Below are 21,830 nucleotides of genomic sequence, written 5' to 3'. Positions count from 1 at the left end.
TATGCCACTGCCTTTCTTTCTTCTTCACAGCGCATGCCAAACCTGCGCATCACAAGAAGAGGTTTTTCTCAACAGAGAACTGAGCCATAGCCAGAGAGCTCCGACGCTTTCTTCTTCTTCTTTTGGCTTCTTCTCCTTCTTCGTTTTTCTTTTGCATCAATGAAAAGTTATCTTTGTTCATGAACACAGACATAAGGTTTAGGGTTTTTCTGTAGCTAGAACTCCAAGCCTCTTTTTCCGTGGAGTTTTCTGCAACAGAGATGGTGCTTCAAGATCATTCAATACAAATCACTTCACAGCCATCGCCTTGTTTCTCAGCCATAGCTGTTGAGCTTTATGCTCTGCTCCATGGCCTGCATTTTCTTACAGGAGTTATGACCAGTCTTCTTCTGTTCAAGAAAACAGAGCTAGAACTGCAATCTTGATGGCGAAAAGCACTCACTAGAGTACTCATTTTCACAGTAAGTTCTGTTGTTGTTGGAGAATTTCATGCCATTTTCTGGTAAAGAAGCCGTTGCTTTTGACCCTCTGTGTAAACAAAAAAACAGATTGCTTGAAGAAAAAGGAACGCTGCTTAAGCAGAAAAAAAAGCAGGCTGTTTAGGCAGAAAAGTAGGCTTCTTAAGCAAAAGCAGGTTGCTTAAACATGCCTTTGGTTTTGGCCTTCTCTTTTTAAACAGGTTCGTTACACCCAAGAGTACTGAAATGGAGGAGCAGGAGCCATCGAAAGAAGATGTGACTATGCCTCAAGACATAGAGAAGCGCTTTCAACACTTAGTAAATGAGGTTCCTACCTTTTTTTCTGCCTCTTTTCATTGCATAATGGACCTCCCAAATCCACTTTTTAGCATGCAAACTGTATGGTATTCTTCAGACATTTACATTTTTCTTGCACATCTTTTGTTGCATTCTGGTGGTTGTTTCTGGAATATGTGTAGGAAGAAGGGTATTAATTAATTTTGAAAAGGAACAAACAAATCTGTGAAGAAAAGGGGTCATTTTATAGAGTCAAGATTCATCGGTAAGGGGGTTTTATAAATACTGTTTGAAAGCACATGATATACAGGTTTTTGGAATAGTGACCCCAAGGCCCTCCTAGGCACTTGCACAGCAAATTTCCTTGAAACTTAAAAAAACCTTTTGAATCTTGCTTTGGGCCTTTTGTGGTCTCTGTTTCTAAAAAAACATTTTCCTTTTTTTTCTCCCCTGAATACCATTAATATTTATCTTTATTTTACCCATCCAATGTTCCTTTAGTATGTGGCCTTATATATATATATATATATATATATATATATATATTATATAAATATTATATAATATATATATATATATATATATATATATATATATATATATAAAATATAAAATATATATATATATATATATATATATATATATATATATATATTATTATTATTATATAATAACATATATAATATATATATATATATTATATATGTTATTATTATTATATAATAATATATATATATATATTATATATGTTATTATTATTATATAATAATAATATATATATAATAATAATAATAATAATAATAATAATAATAATAATAATAATATAATATATATATATATATATATATATATATATATATATATATATAATATTATATAATATATATATATATATTATTTCCCACGGAAAAGAGACTTCTATTAAGTACGAAAAAATATACAAGAGGGAGATTTCAAACCAAACAAGGTAGAAATCTCAACCAATCCGGTACCTTGCCCTGCCAACAAGGTCCCATGTGAGTGGGAGTGAAAAAGATGCCATAATCCACTCTCATAAATTGGTTGCACTTTCTCTCCGGTACCTTGTGCTGCCAACAAGGTCCCATATGAGTGGGAGTGAAAAAGATGCCATAATCCACTCTCATAAATTGGTTGCACTTTCTCTCCGGTACCTTGTGCTGCCAACAAGGTCCCATATGAGTGGGAGTGAAAAAGATGCTGTAATCCCACTCTCTCATAAATTGGCCATGCCACAGCCCTCGAACGTCCTTGGATTCTGGCCCAAGTGGCCATGAGGGTGTGGATGATATTACTCCAAATCCTGCAATTGCACTGTGATTTATAAATGTTCTTCTATCTCAATTAGCAAACGTACGCTGAGCAATACTTAAGAGATGTCTTCTATGTTTTTGGCTTGGTCAAGTAGGTGAATACCTTGAGTGGGCTTCATTAAAGATGGTGGAGGTGGTTTGGTCTCCTACATTTTTTGCAGCAAGGGTCTTCTTCATTTTCATTATTTGTAGAAACGTTTGCAGCAGTTTTGGACAGTGATCACAGTCTCTGTGAACAACCCATTGTGGGCTGACTGGTCAGTCTCATTATAGCCCTTTTTTTAAGGCAAGAAAGGGACTTTTATTAAGTATGAAACAATACAAAATTACTCTGGGATGAGGATGTATTTTTCATTATATAGCCCTTTTAACCGTGCCATCCACAACTATTTGCATCACTTTGTTCATGGTATAGCCCTTTTCATTATATAGCCCTTTTCATTATATAGCCCTTTTAACCGTGCCATCCACAACTATTTGCATCACTTTGTTCATGGTATTTTCAAGAGGGGAAACCGATGTTTAAGCAGTCATATGGTACCACTGTGGATGTAGAAGCCACCTCAATGAACTCCCGAAAACCCCTTGCTCCCTTTCTGCAATCCAGCTCCTTGGCTTGTACCTTGCCTTTGCCCCGCCCTGCATGGATTGCATGTCAGCTTTCTTCATTTGGCATTGTTGCCCCCAGGTTCCCTTGTACTCCTTCTCTTCTGACTGAGGCCACTCTCAACTGCACTTTATCAACTCATCTTTATATTCATTGGCAGTAGATCTGCTAGAGGCCAGATTTGAGAAGACCTGCAAGACACTCATCAGCAAATAGGGATGCATCTCTCTATCCAGATCCTCGGCGATGGATACATTTGGATTCGGCTGCCCTTGAGGATAGAGTCTTGCAGTAGTTTCAGAGAGTGGAGTTCTTGTGACATGCAGAAGCTTCGGGGGAGATCGGTAACTCCAATGCTCAGACATCAGCACGCTTGTCGCGACGAAATTAACGCACAAAACTGAATGTAGATGTGCAGAAAAATAGAGAGAGAAAGAAAGAAAGAAAGAAAGAAAGTCATATTAACGTCTACGGAATGCCTTGAAGGCATATGGGACCAAAAACCGGTACCTCACAATCATTACAATGCACTTCAGGGTGCACTTAGGCACAAGCAAAAGATTAATGAAAACCCTAGGATGATAAACAACTATCTGTGATACAAAAAATGCCGATGGCACATTAGAATGCTAGTCAATTGGGTTTAGGCTTACGGAAGTCCTTGATTATTGCCCATCCGTCGAGAGAGGGAGAAGAGGACACAATATTGGGCCCCAAATACCCTCTGTAGGGCCCCCACCAAGAATGGTGTATTTGCTTTTATTAGAATGATGAAAATCTGAAAATAAAAGACTGATTGAACCTGTTTTGGCTGAGATAGATCTCTGCCGTTGACCTTCAAACCTTCACCCTTGCGTTAGCTTCTCCATTGGCTGTCCTGGCCCTTGAGTAGGTGCAGCACCATGTGAATTATGAGATGATTAGGATTGAATTATGCCATGGGTTTATATAACCCTTCTAGGAGCTGGTCGGTTGGTTTTAATCCAGGCGGTTGACTAATAAAGCCTCACGATTGCATAAATAGCATTTAATGCTAATAAAAACCCATCGTTTCACACCTATGGAGGCTGGCCACCTATGCGCATTTGGTCTGGCTGCTGCCATGCACATGCAGTGTGGGACTGCCCCACACACAGCCGACTGGCTGGGCAAGGCTCAAGGCCCTGTCGGCTGCCTGGCCAGGGCCCCTAGCCTCATACTCCTGGTCATGGGCGCCCTTTTGCTTATCTTTGAGCTCGCGGCTAATGATTGCTCCAACCGAAGCATTGGGATTCGAAGAACTAGGGACAGCCACTAGGGTCTGTGTGGGAGCTGGGCTCACCACGGAAGCTGTGGAGGCTGAGGCGGCGGTCTTTGGAGCGGTAGTCTTCCCAAGAAGTGTGTCCTTTTGTATGACAAAAGAAACATCTACCCTCCTTGTACTGAGCAATCTCCTCAGCACTCAATTTGCCACCTGTCTTGCCTGCGTCCGCTTTTTGGTTTGGAGTAAGCTTGGGCGCATTGGTCGAGTTCTTGGAGCGAGAGGCTCCCGTGCTTTGTCCCGGGGGAGACCGCGTCTGGTTTTGGCCCTTTTCCCCGAGGTGGTAATCCTTGGAGTAGGCGGCTGGGAAGTCTTGGGCTTGCCACCATTGTGCTTCATTTCAGCACTCTGCGTACGCAAGAGTGCGTGTTTGAAGGTGGCTGGCGTAAACCTACGCACCTCCCACCGGATCTACGTGCCCAGGCCATACAAGAATTGCCCTTTCTTGTCCGTATCAAATAAGCCTAATTGCAAACATAAGTTCTAAATTCTGTTGGCAAAGTGAAGGACTGGTTGCACGTTCTGACATGCTCCACTGAACTCGTCTTTGAGTTGCTCAAGGTAATGGGGCGGTAGAAACCGCTACTTAAGGTCGCGGACAAACTCGTCCCAAACATAAGCTGCCAGACCTAATCTGGTGTGGGCATGAGCCCACTGGGTCCACCAAGGAATGGCCTCACCTTCCAAGTATCAACCAGCTAAGATCACCATGTCAGTTTCATTCTTTCTAACTGCGGCAAAGTAAGCTTCAAATTGATGCAACCATGAATAAAGAGTTGTGGGTCGAGTTTACCATTGTACTTACTGAAATTCATTTTCTCAGGAAAATGATTCAAGGAAGCCGCTGGTGTCAGTCTTGCGTCCAAAGCCGCAAGGTATCGCTCATGTTCCACGCGTTGCATGGCTTCGTCTTTCCGTTGTCGGATCTCCAATGCATGCATCTGCAACTCGAACTCGGTTGCGGTCGTGACTCTTTGAGAGGGTCTCTGTGTAGAGGATCTGGAATCTGGGATACGGAATGAGAGGGAGGAGGAGACAAAAAACGCGAAGCTGGAGAACGGGTGCGCTCTTCCAGAGCCAGTATCTGCGTCTTCTGCTCTTCCAACTTGGTACTCTGGTCTGCGATTGCTCACATCATCTGTTGGAAAATCTCTTTAACACTCATGCCTGGTGCCCTACCTTGGCTGCGTGGTGCACTTTGGTCCCAAGGTTCTTGGTCTCTCTCATCGTCGAAGCTCGCCATAGCAAGAAAATGCACCTCCTTTTCGCAGTGCAATCTGACCATCCACTATGTGTGCGGGAGACTTCCGGAGCCTAAAATACCAACCGTCCTTTGAGAGACAGGAGTCACTCCGAAAGGGGTGGTCCACTGGAGTCTAAAAACCAACCACGTGAGCGATAAAAGATTTCTGGTTTCTTGCTGAATCTTTACACTTGAAGTAGGCTTTGATACCACTGTAACATGCGGAAGCTTCGGGGGAGATCGGTAACTTCAATGCTCAGAAATCAGCACACTTGTCGTCGCGACAAAATTAACGCACAAAATTGAATGTAGATGTGCAGAAAAATAGAGAGAAAGAGAGGGAGAAGAGGACAGAGTATTGGGTTCCGAATACCCTCTGTAGGGCCCCCACCACGAATATTCGTGTTTGTCAGTAGTGAAGGAGTGCACAGAGCGGAAGCAAATAAGCACTAGAGTGTGCTGAACAGAGAGTGCATAGAGTGGAAGCAAATAAGCACTAGAGTGTGCTGAACAGAGAGTGCAAGAGAGAGAGAGATACGGAGGAACTATGTTGAATATACTGAAGTGATATAGTCCCAAGCAAGAGATAGAAAGTGTCTCATAAGTAAGGGAGCAAAAGAAAGACTAGGCAAGATGGAAAAGTGAGAGGCTAGCCCACCTATTTATAGGTAAGAGGGGCTGGCCGACTGGACATGATGTAGCTGGTCGACTGGGGAAAATACATCCAGGCTGGGAAGAATCCTAGAAAAATATATAAAAAAGGGTTGGCCAACCCACAATCAAGGGCCATGAAAAGGGACCAAAAGGGACAGCAAATATGGGCAGAAACTGGGGATGAATGTGCTAACACCCCCTCTCACCACCAGATGCTGAATATACTCCGAGAAGACAAAGATGAGGAGCCAAGGAAGCTTGAGTGTGATATGTAGCGGAAGTCTTTGTATTGGAAGATCCTGTCACACAAATGCTCACACCGTCTTCTGTATCCTGAGTTTCGTGAGTTTAGCAATCCACTTTAATACTTCAAACTTTAAAGAGATATGAGAGAGAGATATGAGAACTGTACACCAGATTGGGTCCCGAATTACCCACTGAAGGGCACCCTATCCCGATAACGAGATAGTATTTGCTTTATTTCTTTAGAGAGAATGAGTGTGGACTGTAGATAAGCCAAACGCAAGATCTCGGAGGATCGGAAGCCTGGCTGAACTGTACACGGCTGTAGAAACACCTCGATGAACTAATCTCGAGCCTATGCACTCTTCCCAAGGGCATGAGGAAGGGCTGCACACCTGAGGCTGAGAAAAGGAGATGGTGGACTGTTCTAAGCTATGTTACAATGCTGTAAATGCTTATGAATGCTGTGTTACCTTCACCTGAGGGCTGGTGTATGACTGGATGATGTACTGAAGGCTGGATACTGATGTAAACTGATGATTCAGGGCTGAGAACTGCTGTAGACTGAAACGCAGACCTGTAGGGATGATGCTAGACTGAAACGCAGGCTGAATGCTGATGCTGGACAGAAAACGCAAGCTGAATACTGATGCTGGACAGAAAAAGCAGGTATCTTATGCTGATTTGGGGCTGATCTGATGCGCTTATCGCTGTAGGGCTGCTGAAGATGCATGCGTTGGAGAACCAAGATTGGCTGAAGCAAACTCAAGCTCTCCAAGGGCTGGATGAGACTAGTCTAGTGCTGAAGGCAAGGGAACTCCTAGGGCTGAGGAGGAAAGCTCTTAGCACACTGAAGACTGAATGAGAAAGTTTTTTTTTTCCGAGAAAAGATCCTTTCATTAGTTTAAAAAAAACGCCCACTGGGCTACAAAAAACTCTCCTACTCATAAGAAGGCAGAGCAGAGATGCAATCAAGGCAGCTAGGGAGACTCTCCCTAGGTGCGAAAAGGTACAAAGATCAGTACAAATGACTGAGAGCTATATCATACAATAGGAGGGGGGAAAAGCCAAACAGGTGGCCTGTAATGCCAGTGGGGGGTACCCGCGTGAAGTGTATAGAAGGGGCCGCTGCGCCAAGTGGTATGGAAGGCCTGGCGCCGCAAGATCGCCGCATCCGAGTCGCCGCGGATGCGGTCATACTGTCCGCGCAGGGTGTGGATCAGCTCCTGCCAAATCCCCCGAACAGTCTCTGTTGGTGGCTCCAGTCTCCCCTCAAAGGCCCTGAAACACCGGGCTCTCCAGGTGAACCAGATGGTGAGGCTGCTGAGGAGCTCCCATCGCAAATCCCTCTCTTGTGTCCAGACGGCGGACGAGAAATCTGGTGAAGGAACAAGGCGAGGCTGGCCCCTAATGAATCTGATGGCCTGGCTGTCCTGCTCCGTCTCGTATCCCAGAGCAGGCCCTGACGATGTCGACCAAGCAGCGGCACCCCACGTATACATGCCCTCTGGAGAGAGGGGGGCCAAAATGCGCAGCATCCTCAGCCAAATCTGCTGCGCCTGTGGACAGTCCCATAGGCAGTGTCTCTGTGTCTCCAATGGGTGGCCGCATCGGACACAGGCCGCCGGAAGACCACTGTAGACAAGCCAGGTGCCAACTGCAGAGCCCTTGTGGGCAACCAGCCCCCACTGAAAAGTCGAGATCCTGCGTGTCTGTCGACTAGCCCAGAGCCTGGCCCAAAAATCCTCCAGGAACTCCTGTGAGAGTCCCTGTAGATAGCCGCCAATGCTCCGCTGCGGCTGGAGAGACCATCCTCCTCGCAGTAAAAATATGCCTCCCCAATCGAACAGTGTACTGGAAAAAGGTAATCTCTGTGGCCTTGGGGGACGCATAAGGATCATGCCACTCGTACTCGCCAGGGTCCCACTGGAGCCGGGCCAAGGGGCGCGTAGCATATGCCCAAATGCGCCAATCAGAGTCCACATCTGCAGGGTCTGGATCAATATGCCACTTCCGGGAAGCGGCGGCACTACCCGTATCCTCTGAAAGATGCACTCTGCAACCAAAGGCGACTCCGCCTCCACTCTCTGAAGTCTGCCCTCATCCTGGATCTCATAGTAGAGGCATCTGCCATCCTCAGTGCAAGCTCTGACAGCAATCAGGATCTCCATTTGTGTAAAGGCTCCCATCCACCGTGGGGCCACTGGCTCGAAAGGCGTGAACCACTCCTCAGTGAGTGCCTCCTGAATGTCATCCCTCATAATCAGCCTCCTGAATGTCATCCCTCATAATCAGCCCCCCTCTGAAGTGACTCAGCCTCTCCACCTGGACCGCCTCTGGGAGACTGCAGAAGGCCTGCCAGTCTCCAAAACTACGTGCTGGGCCTGCCGCCAATGGTCCCCAGGCTAGACGAGGCCGAGAACCTAGCATATGACCCTGCTCAGTGCGTACCGCAGGGCTCCAGATGAGCGGCTGTCTGGCCCGCTCCTCATCACAAGTAGGAGGTCTCTGAGAAAGCCCCAGTCTCAGCAGCTCCCAAGCTCGCAGGATGCTCAAGGCAAATCTGTCCTCCCATCCTCTACACTGAGGCCTGTCCTCCTCATCTCTATGAAGATCCATCGTATCTCTGGTGCCCAAGTGCCCCCTGCTGGAGGAGCCCTAGCCTGCAGTCGCTGAAAAAGAAGCTCCTTCCAAGGCTCAGCGCCTGGAAGCAGCCCCCGAACAATAAGCTTCCCCAATAAGGCTCTACTCTGATCAACTGGATCTATAATGCCCAAGCCCCCCTGGGCCAGCGGAAGAGTAATAACTGCCCAAGCAACCTTAGCCCGGGCTGGCTGACCGTCCCGCCCAGACCAAAGAAAGTTCTTGATCAGCCTCTGTACGTGGCTGATGCAAGAGCTCGAGAAAATCCAGCAAGACGTGATGTACCACATGGTCGCTAAAAGCACCTGATTTGTCACCACCACCCTCCCAGCCAAGGATAGCGGAGCTGTACTCCAATACAAAAGCTTCTTCCGAATGCTCAGAAGAAGCGGGGCGATCTGCTGCTCAGGTGACAAATCAAGTCCAATCTGGCATCCCAAATACCGCACTGCTGTGCCAGGAGGAATCCATCTAAAACCCGGGTCTGGGCTCCATGCCGGAGTGGGAGCGCTACTGATCCAAAAGGCCATTGTCTTGCGCCAATTGATCAATGCTCCCGAAGCTGCACCAAAAACCTGCAGTGACTGCTCTGCCCTCTGAAGATTGGCCTCCTGGCAATGCAAAAATAATCCCGTGTCATCAGCAAACTCAGAATCGAGCAATTCCTCACCTCGGACTGGGAGCTGGAGTCCTCTCAAACCAACCTCCGCTGCTGTCAGATACATGCTCATAGCCTCAGCAAAGAAGAGAAAAAGAAACGGGGCGAGAGGGCACCCCTGACGACGGACTGATCTGGTCAACTCAAAACTCGGCCCCCGTCCTCCTGCCATCAGCACCTGGCTACGAGCTGTGGAATAAAGAGCCGCCACCCCTCGAATCCAGACTGGCTTAAAACCCAGGGCGAAGCATAGTGCCCTCTAGGAAACCCCAATCGACTCTATCGTATGCCTTCTCAAAATCGAGAAGCATAACGACCAGGTCCTCGCCGAGAAATCTAGCTCGGGCCGTCGCCACCCAGAAGGTGAAAATGTTGTCAAGGATACTGCGCTCCTTGACGAATCCCATCTGGGTAGCATGAATCAACTCCCCAAGGAAGGGCTGGATCCTCAAACTCAAGGCCTTGGCCAGGACCTTGTAGACAGTGTTGAGGATCATGATAGGTCTCCGCTGCCGAATATCATCAGACACTCCCTCCCCCTTGGGGATAAGAAAGATCAAGCCCTCTGAAAAGCTCTGTGGCATCACCCCAGTGTCCAAAACAGACTTGACCACTCAAGTGGGTCGCTCTCCTTCGAACGTCTACTTCGAGTATCTTGTTTGGTACTGTATTCATCTCAGTTGTACATGGACATCATCTGGTTCATTGAACCGATGGAGCATTGTATTTGTTAAATACTCCCAATAATATATCATATATTGAGGGGGGGGGGGGTCGGCCCGTTCCGGCCCCAGTGCTGGTGTCCATTGTTCAACATTTCATTTCATTTTAATTTTCAGTTGTTATTAAGTTGTCCATTTAAATTGTGATATTTAAGTTGTGCTATTACGGGGTGTGGGTGTCCAACGGAGTCTATTCCCACTTGACGGGATCGGTTTCAGAGAAAGGGGGCAGCCCTGTTTCACCCCAATAGTGGAGTGAACCATCTCAGATATACCCTGAGTAAGAGAGGGAGAAGAGGACAGAGTATTGGGTTCCGAATACCCTCTGTAGGGCCCCCACCACGAATATTCGTGTTTGTCAGTAGTGAAGGAGTGCACAGAGCGGAAGCAAATAAGCACTAGAGTGTGCTGAACAGAGAGTGCATAGAGTGGAAGCAAATAAGCACTAGAGTGTGCTGAACAGAGAGTGCAAGAGAGAGAGAGATACGGAGGAACTATGTTGAATATACTGAAGTGATATAGTCCCAAGCAAGAGATAGAAAGTGTCTCATAAGTAAGGGAGCAAAAGAAAGACTAGGCAAGATGGAAAAGTGAGAGGCTAGCCCACCTATTTATAGGTAAGAGGGGCTGGCCGACTGGACATGATGTAGCTGGTCGACTGGGGAAAATACATCCAGGCTGGGAAGAATCCTAGAAAAATATATAAAAAAGGGTTGGCCAACCCACAATCAAGGGCCATGAAAAGGGACAGCAAATATGGGCAGAAACTGGGGATGAATGTGCTAACACCCCCTCTCACCACCAGATGCTGAATATACTCCGAGAAGACAAAGATGAGGAGCCAAGGAAGCTTGAGTGTGATATGTAGCGGAAGTCTTTGTATTGGAAGATCCTGTCACACAAATGCTCACACCGTCTTCTGTATCCTGAGTTTCGTGAGTTTAGCAATCCACTTTAATACTTCAAACTTTAAAGAGATATGAGAGAGAGATATGAGAACTGTACACCAGATTGGGTCCCGAATTACCCACTGAAGGGCACCCTATCCCGATAACGAGATAGTATTTGCTTTATTTCTTTAGAGAGAATGAGTGTGGACTGTAGATAAGCCAAACGCAAGATCTCGGAGGATCGGAAGCCTGGCTGAACTGTACACGGCTGTAGAAACACCTCGATGAACTAATCTCGAGCCTATGCACTCTTCCCAAGGGCATGAGGAAGGGCTGCACACCTGAGGCTGAGAAAAGGAGATGGTGGACTGTTCTAAGCTATGTTACAATGCTGTAAATGCTTATGAATGCTGTGTTACCTTCACCTGAGGGCTGGTGTATGACTGGATGATGTACTGAAGGCTGGATACTGATGTAAACTGATGATTCAGGGCTGAGAACTGCTGTAGACTGAAACGCAGACCTGTAGGGATGATGCTAGACTGAAACGCAGGCTGAATGCTGATGCTGGACAGAAAACGCAAGCTGAATACTGATGCTGGACAGAAAAAGCAGGTATCTTATGCTGATTTGGGGCTGATCTGATGCGCTTATCGCTGTAGGGCTGCTGAAGATGCATGCGTTGGAGAACCAAGATTGGCTGAAGCAAACTCAAGCTCTCCAAGGGCTGGATGAGACTAGTCTAGTGCTGAAGGCAAGGGAACTCCTAGGGCTGAGGAGGAAAGCTCTTAGCACACTGAAGACTGAATGAGAAAGTTTTTTTTTTCCGAGAAAAGATCCTTTCATTAGTTTAAAAAAAACGCCCACTGGGCTACAAAAAACTCTCCTACTCATAAGAAGGCAGAGCAGAGATGCAATCAAGGCAGCTAGGGAGACTCTCCCTAGGTGCGAAAAGGTACAAAGATCAGTACAAATGACTGAGAGCTATATCATACAATAGGAGGGGGGAAAAGCCAAACAGGTGGCCTGTAATGCCAGTGGGGGGTACCCGCGTGAAGTGTATAGAAGGGGCCGCTGCGCCAAGTGGTATGGAAGGCCTGGCGCCGCAAGATCGCCGCATCCGAGTCGCCGCGGATGCGGTCATACTGTCCGCGCAGGGTGTGGATCAGCTCCTGCCAAATCCCCCGAACAGTCTCTGTTGGTGGCTCCAGTCTCCCCTCAAAGGCCCTGAAACACCGGGCTCTCCAGGTGAACCAGATGGTGAGGCTGCTGAGGAGCTCCCATCGCAAATCCCTCTCTTGTGTCCAGACGGCGGACGAGAAATCTGGTGAAGGAACAAGGCGAGGCTGGCCCCTAATGAATCTGATGGCCTGGCTGTCCTGCTCCGTCTCGTATCCCAGAGCAGGCCCTGACGATGTCGACCAAGCAGCGGCACCCCACGTATACATGCCCTCTGGAGAGAGGGGGGCCAAAATGCGCAGCATCCTCAGCCAAATCTGCTGCGCCTGTGGACAGTCCCATAGGCAGTGTCTCTGTGTCTCCAATGGGTGGCCGCATCGGACACAGGCCGCCGGAAGACCACTGTAGACAAGCCAGGTGCCAACTGCAGAGCCCTTGTGGGCAACCAGCCCCCACTGAAAAGTCGAGATCCTGCGTGTCTGTCGACTAGCCCAGAGCCTGGCCCAAAAATCCTCCAGGAACTCCTGTGAGAGTCCCTGTAGATAGCCGCCAATGCTCCGCTGCGGCTGGAGAGACCATCCTCCTCGCAGTAAAAATATGCCTCCCCAATCGAACAGTGTACTGGAAAAAGGTAATCTCTGTGGCCTTGGGGGACGCATAAGGATCATGCCACTCGTACTCGCCAGGGTCCCACTGGAGCCGGGCCAAGGGGCGCGTAGCATATGCCCAAATGCGCCAATCAGAGTCCACATCTGCAGGGTCTGGATCAATATGCCACTTCCGGGAAGCGGCGGCACTACCCGTATCCTCTGAAAGATGCACTCTGCAACCAAAGGCGACTCCGCCTCCACTCTCTGAAGTCTGCCCTCATCCTGGATCTCATAGTAGAGGCATCTGCCATCCTCAGTGCAAGCTCTGACAGCAATCAGGATCTCCATTTGTGTAAAGGCTCCCATCCACCGTGGGGCCACTGGCTCGAAAGGCGTGAACCACTCCTCAGTGAGTGCCTCCTGAATGTCATCCCTCATAATCAGCCTCCTGAATGTCATCCCTCATAATCAGCCCCCCTCTGAAGTGACTCAGCCTCTCCACCTGGACCGCCTCTGGGAGACTGCAGAAGGCCTGCCAGTCTCCAAAACTACGTGCTGGGCCTGCCGCCAATGGTCCCCAGGCTAGACGAGGCCGAGAACCTAGCATATGACCCTGCTCAGTGCGTACCGCAGGGCTCCAGATGAGCGGCTGTCTGGCCCGCTCCTCATCACAAGTAGGAGGTCTCTGAGAAAGCCCCAGTCTCAGCAGCTCCCAAGCTCGCAGGATGCTCAAGGCAAATCTGTCCTCCCATCCTCTACACTGAGGCCTGTCCTCCTCATCTCTATGAAGATCCATCGTATCTCTGGTGCCCAAGTGCCCCCTGCTGGAGGAGCCCTAGCCTGCAGTCGCTGAAAAAGAAGCTCCTTCCAAGGCTCAGCGCCTGGAAGCAGCCCCCGAACAATAAGCTTCCCCAATAAGGCTCTACTCTGATCAACTGGATCTATAATGCCCAAGCCCCCCTGGGCCAGCGGAAGAGTAATAACTGCCCAAGCAACCTTAGCCCGGGCTGGCTGACCGTCCCGCCCAGACCAAAGAAAGTTCTTGATCAGCCTCTGTACGTGGCTGATGCAAGAGCTCGAGAAAATCCAGCAAGACGTGATGTACCACATGGTCGCTAAAAGCACCTGATTTGTCACCACCACCCTCCCAGCCAAGGATAGCGGAGCTGTACTCCAATACAAAAGCTTCTTCCGAATGCTCAGAAGAAGCGGGGCGATCTGCTGCTCAGGTGACAAATCAAGTCCAATCTGGCATCCCAAATACCGCACTGCTGTGCCAGGAGGAATCCATCTAAAACCCGGGTCTGGGCTCCATGCCGGAGTGGGAGCGCTACTGATCCAAAAGGCCATTGTCTTGCGCCAATTGATCAATGCTCCCGAAGCTGCACCAAAAACCTGCAGTGACTGCTCTGCCCTCTGAAGATTGGCCTCCTGGCCATGCAAAAATAATCCCGTGTCATCAGCAAACTCAGAATCGAGCAATTCCTCACCTCGGACTGGGAGCTGGAGTCCTCTCAAACCAACCTCCGCTGCTGTCAGATACATGCTCATAGCCTCAGCAAAGAAGAGAAAAAGAAACGGGGCGAGAGGGCACCCCTGACGACGGACTGATCTGGTCAACTCAAAACTCGGCCCCCGTCCTCCTGCCATCAGCACCTGGCTACGAGCTGTGGAATAAAGAGCCGCCACCCCTCGAATCCAGACTGGCTTAAAACCCAGGGCGAAGCATAGTGCCCTCTAGGAAACCCCAATCGACTCTATCGTATGCCTTCTCAAAATCGAGAAGCATAACGACCAGGTCCTCGCCGAGAAATCTAGCTCGGGCCGTCGCCACCCAGAAGGTGAAAATGTTGTCAAGGATACTGCGCTCCTTGACGAATCCCATCTGGGTAGCATGAATCAACTCCCCAAGGAAGGGCTGGATCCTCAAACTCAAGGCCTTGGCCAGGACCTTGTAGACAGTGTTGAGGATCATGATAGGTCTCCGCTGCCGAATATCATCAGACACTCCCTCCCCCTTGGGGATAAGAAAGATCAAGCCCTCTGAAAAGCTCTGTGGCATCACCCCAGTGTCCAAAACAGACTTGACCACTCAAGTGGGTCGCTCTCCTTCGAACGTCTACTTCGAGTATCTTGTTTGGTACTGTATTCATCTCAGTTGTACATGGACATCATCTGGTTCATTGAACCGATGGAGCATTGTATTTGTTAAATACTCCCAATAATATATCATATATTGAGGGGGGGGGGGGTCGGCCCGTTCCGGCCCCAGTGCTGGTGTCCATTGTTCAACATTTCATTTCATTTTAATTTTCAGTTGTTATTAAGTTGTCCATTTAAATTGTGATATTTAAGTTGTGCTATTACGGGGTGTGGGTGTCCAACGGAGTCTATTCCCACTTGACGGGATCGGTTTCAGAGAAAGGGGGCAGCCCTGTTTCACCCCAATAGTGGAGTGAACCATCTCAGATATACCCTGAGTAGTACGTACCTGCCCCACAACTGTCCTGTATAAAGCCATGATTCCCCAAATCAGCTCTGTGGGCACTCCCATCTCCTGTAGTCTGCGCATCAGTCTGGCTCTCGGTACTGTGTCAAAAGCTTTGCGGAGATCCACAAAGCAACAATAAATCCTCCTGCCATATAATCTGCCCTCCTCAATAATAGCTCTTGAGTGTCAAGATATGGTCAAGAGTGGAGAAACCTCTCCTGAACCCTGCTTGCCCTGATGCACGTATGCTCTCTCTCTCTGCCCATCTACTCAACTCCTGCTCAAGAATAGATGCATATAATCTAGCCAATGTGTGACCAATCATGATGGTACGATAACTCCCAGGAAGCATGGGATCCCCTGACTTGAAGATAGGCACAATCGTGGACATATTCCAAGTCTTAGGAAAACCCTCACACATGGCTCGGTTAAACATCATAGCAATAAGCTCTGCAAGCATATCTCTGGCATGAATAAAGTGCTCTGCTACCAAACCATCATGATCATATGCTCTCCCAGTCCTCATCCTGTCAATAGCTTTCCTTACCATCTCAGCAGTAAAGAAAGCACATGTCTCTGGGCATGGCTCCGATGGGTCTGGCAGGGGCGGCTGTCCTGGTGCTGTGTACAGGGATGCTGCATACTCACCCCAAATCTCTGTGGAGGTAATGGGTGGTGATGGTGAATGCTCATGGAATAGTCTCCATGCCTTGCCTGAGTCCTGACTCATAAATAACTGATACAAATCCCTCTCTAACTGAGCAAGATAAGCCCTCTTCTTCCGTCGCACTAGGTGCCGGAAGGTAATCCGTGACTGTCTGTGAGTGGTAACACCCATGAGCACCTCTCTCTGTAATCTGATCCTCATCTCTCTGCACTCCTCATCATACCAGCTGTTATGGGGCATGTTCCCAGATCGTCTCCGTGTAGGCTGACTATGGGGATATGCCTTTGATGTTGGAGCATGAAGTGTCTCTATCAATATCTGAGTGAGCTCATCTAATGGCCGTCCCGGCTCCTCAGCACATAAGCGTTTGTATATCTCGTATAACGAGTGTGTGTGGAGACCTGTCCCAATGGAGCGGTGCTGAACTGAAATGTGAGAGTGAAGGACAAGATAGCATGATCCACTGCTATTCCAACCGGCCTAGTGCCTACCATAAAATCCTGAAAAGAGGGAATGAGACTGGGCTGAGCCATAACATAGTCCACTGTACTAGCACCATGCCGATGTGGAAAGCTAGTGAAACCGCCCGCTGTCGGGAATCTCTGTAGGGAATTCAGGATGGCCAATCCATGTGCAGTCCCCATGTCTATCAAATACCGCCCATACACTGTATGTTCCTCATCCTGTGAGAGTCTTGATAGGCCCATATCCCTAACATCAAGCTCCCTCAACATCTCCTCTGAGGTATTATAAAATACTGTTTGGTTATGGGCGGTCTTGGCATTGAAGTCCCCCAGGAGAATGATGTCACCATCCCTGGAGAACTCCCAAATGTCATCATCCAAAATAGAAAAGGGAGACTGCCCGCTAGGTGATGCATACATTAATGTACTAGGAGCAAAATAGCATATAGTAGTGTAGAGATATCTGCCCGTCTCTGCCCTCAGTCCAACCCACATGTACCTAGCCTGCTCATCTCTGCGGACTATATGTATCAGTGGCTGTAGCTCCTCTCAGTCCAACCCACATATAGCAATGTAGAGATATCTGCCCGTCTCTGCCCTCAGTCCAACCCACATGTACCTAGCCTGCTCATCTCTGCGGACTATATGTATCAGTGGCTGTAGCTCCTCTCTAAACAATACTGCCACTCCTCGTGAGCCCCGTCCTCTATGCTCTGAACGAGTCTCCTGTCTACAAGTTGTCTCCCATCGGTATCCACTAACATGTGGCATGGACTGTCCAGGAGCCTGATGCGTCTCATAGTAGAAGATGATGTCCCTCCGAGTGAAACTATCCTCAAAAGCCCCTACATCAAGGCGTAGAGATCCATTACAATTTCAAGTAGCAACTTTGAGTGTAGTCCCATAGGTATCGCGCCGTCATGAAGAGTGCCTCTCCATAATCACCACTCTACCATCTCTATAGAAGGCCACTTTCCCTTTCTCTCGGGCTGTCCTTATCTCGGGCATAACTTCTTTCATGTGGGCAAGTTGCGAGAGTGTGTGTGAGAGAGAGAGAAATGAAATGAAATGTTATATTAACGTCTTCAAAAGGCCAAAGTGACCTATGAGACCAAAGTTACAACCATGTGACATCTGACACACTGTCTGGAAAAGAAAAGAAAGAACTGAAGGTAAGTATCTAGCCCCACCATACATCAGTAGGGGGCGTCCGGAAGCAGCAACTAGGGAGAGTGGGAAGCTAATGCTACTAGTCAAAATGGGGTACATGAGTACATGGATACATGAATACATGAATATGGGGGAGAAGTGACCTATGAGACCAAAGTTACAACCATGTGACATCTGATACACTGTCTGGAGAAGAAAAGAAAGAACTGAAGGTAAGTATCTAGCCCTACAATACATCAGTTAGGGAGCATCCGGAAGCAGCAACTAGGGAGAGTGGGAAGCTAATGCTTCTAGTCAAAATGGGGTACATGAGTACATGGATACATGAATACATGAATATGGGGGAGTACAAAAGTGACAGTGAGTACATCTCCTCTGCCGGATGGCTTGGATATCTTCCATAGTGAGATGCGTGGTCGGACGAGCCCGATGCCTTGCAATGATGCTCTGAATCCTCCGGTGTAGGCACTGTCTCCGATGTGAGGATCCGCGAACCCTCGGGCGTCTGGATCTGCCCAACTGGATAGCTCTCTCAACTAGAATCCCACGGGGTGCTTGTTGCTGGGCTGTCGGCTGTGTCCCCTCCCAGGTAGTCCCTCTAAAGAAGTTAGTAATCTGTCTCTGTGTGGACTCCCTGCCAGTCGGGCGTCTGCTCCTGATAATGGACTCTCTGAGCCTGCGGATCTCCAAGAGATAAAAACCCAAGCATCTCTGATCACAATAGTCCATGACTCTAGCTAGTGGTCCAAATCCCTCTCTGAAAAGGCAATGGTAGCGCCCTCGAATCTCATAATATGGTGTGCAGCGACAGATGTAGTGCTCCTCCGTCTCTGGCTCTATCCAACAAATCTGACAAATCCTGTCCCCTGGAGGTATGCCTCTAAATCTGCCTGTCTCTATCTGTAACTGATGTGAAGAGGTGCGGATCTGCCCAATGGCGCACCTCAATCCATGAGACAGATGGGTATCGATGTAGCTCGGTCTAAGTATAAAGCCATCCTCAGTGGTGCGGAGAAGATGGTCTCTATAGAAAGCCCTCTTCGTCCCCAACTCCTGTGAGGGCTCTAGCCATGTCCTCCTAGTGTCCAACTGAATGAGGTCCTGTCTGATGACTCTACTAATCTCAAAATGTGTCAAGCTGAGAGAGGGTGCCTCCAGAGAGTATTGGAAGAGTGGAAGTCTGTCTAAACTGAACCCATGGAGCTCAAACCAGGATGCTATCTATGCATACCAACATGAAGTGTCTCCCTCCATGGCTATTTGATGAGAGGACTCTAAAGCAAGTCGTGCATACCGGTGTCGGGGAAGCTCCCAGATGCTATGAATGAAGGACACTGATCTGGCAAGAGCCTCGACTACGATCGGTGGTGCTCCCATCTCGGCTCTGATAATCTCATTGGGTACCGAGGCCTTAACCCGAATCATCCTGGAGATCATGGACACAAGTGGTCTCTCCATCGATCTCCATCCATCGTATGTGCGTCTTGATCGACTGTGACGATCTAGGCTAGGCTCCCAAATTTGTACTCCATATAGCATCGTCGATGTGACCAGCGTGTCAAAAAGCCACAGCTTAGTGCATGGCTCCTGAAACTGTACCTGTGAGCACATCCTCTCTAAACCTCCTAGTGCTGCATATCCTTTAGTCAGTCTGGCCTCTGCTGCTCCCCTCATGGAAAATGTGGTCCCAGAGAGAAATGAAATGATATATTAACGTCTCTAAGAGGCCATAGTGGCCTATGAGACCAAAACTAAGAGTACATCTGGAGTTGGTGTCTTATCAAAGAGAACAACTAAATGAGACTAAAAAGTACAATAAACTGATTGTCCTACAGTTATAAGAACAGAACTGTAAGACTCCGAGATGATACTGAGTAGAAAATACTGGAAAATACTAAAAAATGTATATCAGGTAGATCCATGTATGTTGATCAGTTGAAGTATTGCCCTCTCCTTAGATCAAGTATCTCTGCCATGGGGCTGTCTAGAATGGAGAGGTCGTAGAAGCGAGGTAGGTGCCTCCGATGCCGAGCAATAATTGCTCTGATCTAGGGATGGTGAGGATTCCGTGGTCGGGATCCTGGTGGGCGTGGGCGTGGCCGACGAGCACGACATAAGATAACTGCTCTATTAGTGGTGACTCCTTGGGAGCGTGGTCGGTGCCGTGATGGCCCAATGGAGGAGGTATCAGGAGGTGTGTGGGCTGGGTTGCTGGTGCTGGTGCCGAAGAAATCTGTCAGGGTCCTTTGTCCAGGTACATCATGGCTCGGCCTCCTGTCTGCCAAGAGGGTCTCTCTGTGTCTCCTGAGCTCAAGTAGAAACAATCCCAAGCATTTGTGATCCTCAAACTCCATGACCCTGCGGAATGGTCCAAAATCCTCTCGGAAGAGGCAGTGATATCTCCCTCGGATCTCATAATAGACTGTACATCGGCAAATGTTGTGTTCCTTTGTCTCTACCTCCTGGTAGCATAGCTGACAAATGCGGTCATCCAAGATCTGATGCACATATCGCCCTGTCTCAATCCGCAGCTGGTGTGATGAGGTCCGGATCTGTCCAATGGCACAACGTATCCCATGTGATAGGTGTACATCCATGTACGCCGGGCGGGTGATAAAATCATCCGGTGAGAGGTGTAGAAAATGGCTCTTGTAATGAGCCATTTTGGTGCCCAAGAGCTCAAGGGGGCTAGTCCATGTCCTCTCTGTGTCCACTCTGATGAAATCCATCTTGATCACGTGATTTTGCTCTGAGCGGGTGAGATCCAAAAATGGACAATCCAGACTGTACTGAAAGGGTGGTAGTGCCTCTATCCGCAAACCATGTAGGTCAAACCATGATCTCATCTGAGCGTACCAACAATGAGTATCTCCATCCTCTGCCAACTGTATGGATGAGGTCAATGCCAATCGGGAGTACCTCTGTTGAGGGAGCTCCCATAGCCGCTGTAAAAAGGTAACTGCTTGGAATAGGGCCTTGGTTACTATTAGTGGGGCACCCAGCTCAGCCCGAACAATCTCATGTGGTACTGATGATTTGCTGCGGCGGGCAATCATCATAATCAGTGGTCTCTCCATTTGCCTCCATCCCTCATTTGTCCCTCTCTGAGATCTGTGATGTATACTGGGTCCCCAAATTGGAGCTCCGTACAGGAGGGTCGGTGTGACAAGTGTATCAAATAGCCACAATTTGGTGCGTGGCTCCTGAAACTGTATGTGTGCACACTGCCTCTCAAGTGCCGCCAAGGCTGCATGCCCTCAAGCTAATCTAGCTGTTGCTGCCTCCTTCATGGAGAATTGCGGTCCTGTGAAAGTAACTCCCAAGTAGACAGATGACCTGACGTACTCTACCGGCTCCGCTCGGAAAGTGAAATGAGGCTCTGATCTCGTCACCCATGCCTGTGTGGTGTTAAACACCATAACCTTGGTTTTTCCAAGGTTCACTATCAGATCTCTATCTGCACAGAAAGCCTGTAATGCATCTTGGTGTCTGTAATCCCTGCGAAGAGTCTCCCAATTTGGCTACATAATCAGAGACCGCATCAATGTACAGTCCAAAGAGGGTGGGCGATAGCGGGCATCCGTGCTTCACCCCTATCGTGCTGGTCACCCTATCAGATAGTCCGCCTGGAGCTCGGACTCTGCCTGTCATCACAGACTCATACAAAGCATATATCCCCCACTGCATATCCTCGGGTACCTCAATGTCATGCAATCTGTGCATAAGCCTGGCACATGGTACGGTATCGAAGGCTTTGCGGAAGTCCACAAAGCAGCAATATATCCTTCTCTTTTGTGCCCTGCCCTCTTCAATAAGTGCCCGAAGTGTCAGTATGTAATCCAAGGTAGTAAATCCTCTCCTGAAGCCAGCCTGTCCATGTGCTCGATGACCATGCCTCTCTGCCCATCGGCTCATCTCCGACTCCAAAAAGAGAGAGAGAGAGAGAGAGAGAGAGAGAGAGAGAGAGAGAGAGAGAGAGAGAGAGAGAGAGAGAAATGATGAAATGATATATTAACGTCTTCAGAAGGCCAAAATGACCTATGAGACCAAAAAGGTTACAACAATTGGTGGATCTGATACAATGTCTGTGTAAGAAAAGCTAAAAACAACTAAACAACTAACTGAAACTGAAACAACTATGAGGAAAAGTACGGTACTAGGAGCTCCTAATGGATAACATCTGGGAGGAAAACTCCAGCAACAAAGGTAAGCATCATACACAT

General features: G+C 48.3%; 1 protein-coding gene and 1 pseudogene across 1 annotated transcript in view; one reads left to right on the top strand and one right to left on the bottom strand.

The window, feature by feature from the left end:
* The first annotated feature begins 383 nt into the window (after positions 1 to 383).
* LOC147617048 (uncharacterized) overlaps positions 384 to 21,830 on the top strand; it is a 200,325-nt gene continuing 178,878 nt past the window's right edge. The window contains exons 1-2 of the mRNA XM_086776415.1: positions 384 to 461; positions 680 to 785. Of these exons, the coding sequence (XP_086632541.1) occupies positions 705 to 785 (81 nt within the window). The 5' untranslated portion in view covers positions 384 to 461; positions 680 to 704. The remainder of the gene's footprint in view (positions 462 to 679; positions 786 to 21,830) is intronic.
* Positions 2,589 to 21,026, bottom strand: LOC147617051 (uncharacterized; annotated as a pseudogene).

The sequence above is a fragment of the Cibotium barometz genome, chromosome 37, assembly GCF_041138505.1.
Source record: "Cibotium barometz isolate CiBa-2024 chromosome 37, ASM4113850v1, whole genome shotgun sequence".
NCBI classification, from domain to species: Eukaryota; Viridiplantae; Streptophyta; class Polypodiopsida; order Cyatheales; family Cibotiaceae; genus Cibotium; species Cibotium barometz.
The sequence above is the reverse complement of the archived record's forward strand: the minus strand, read 5'-3'. Positions and strand labels throughout refer to the sequence as shown.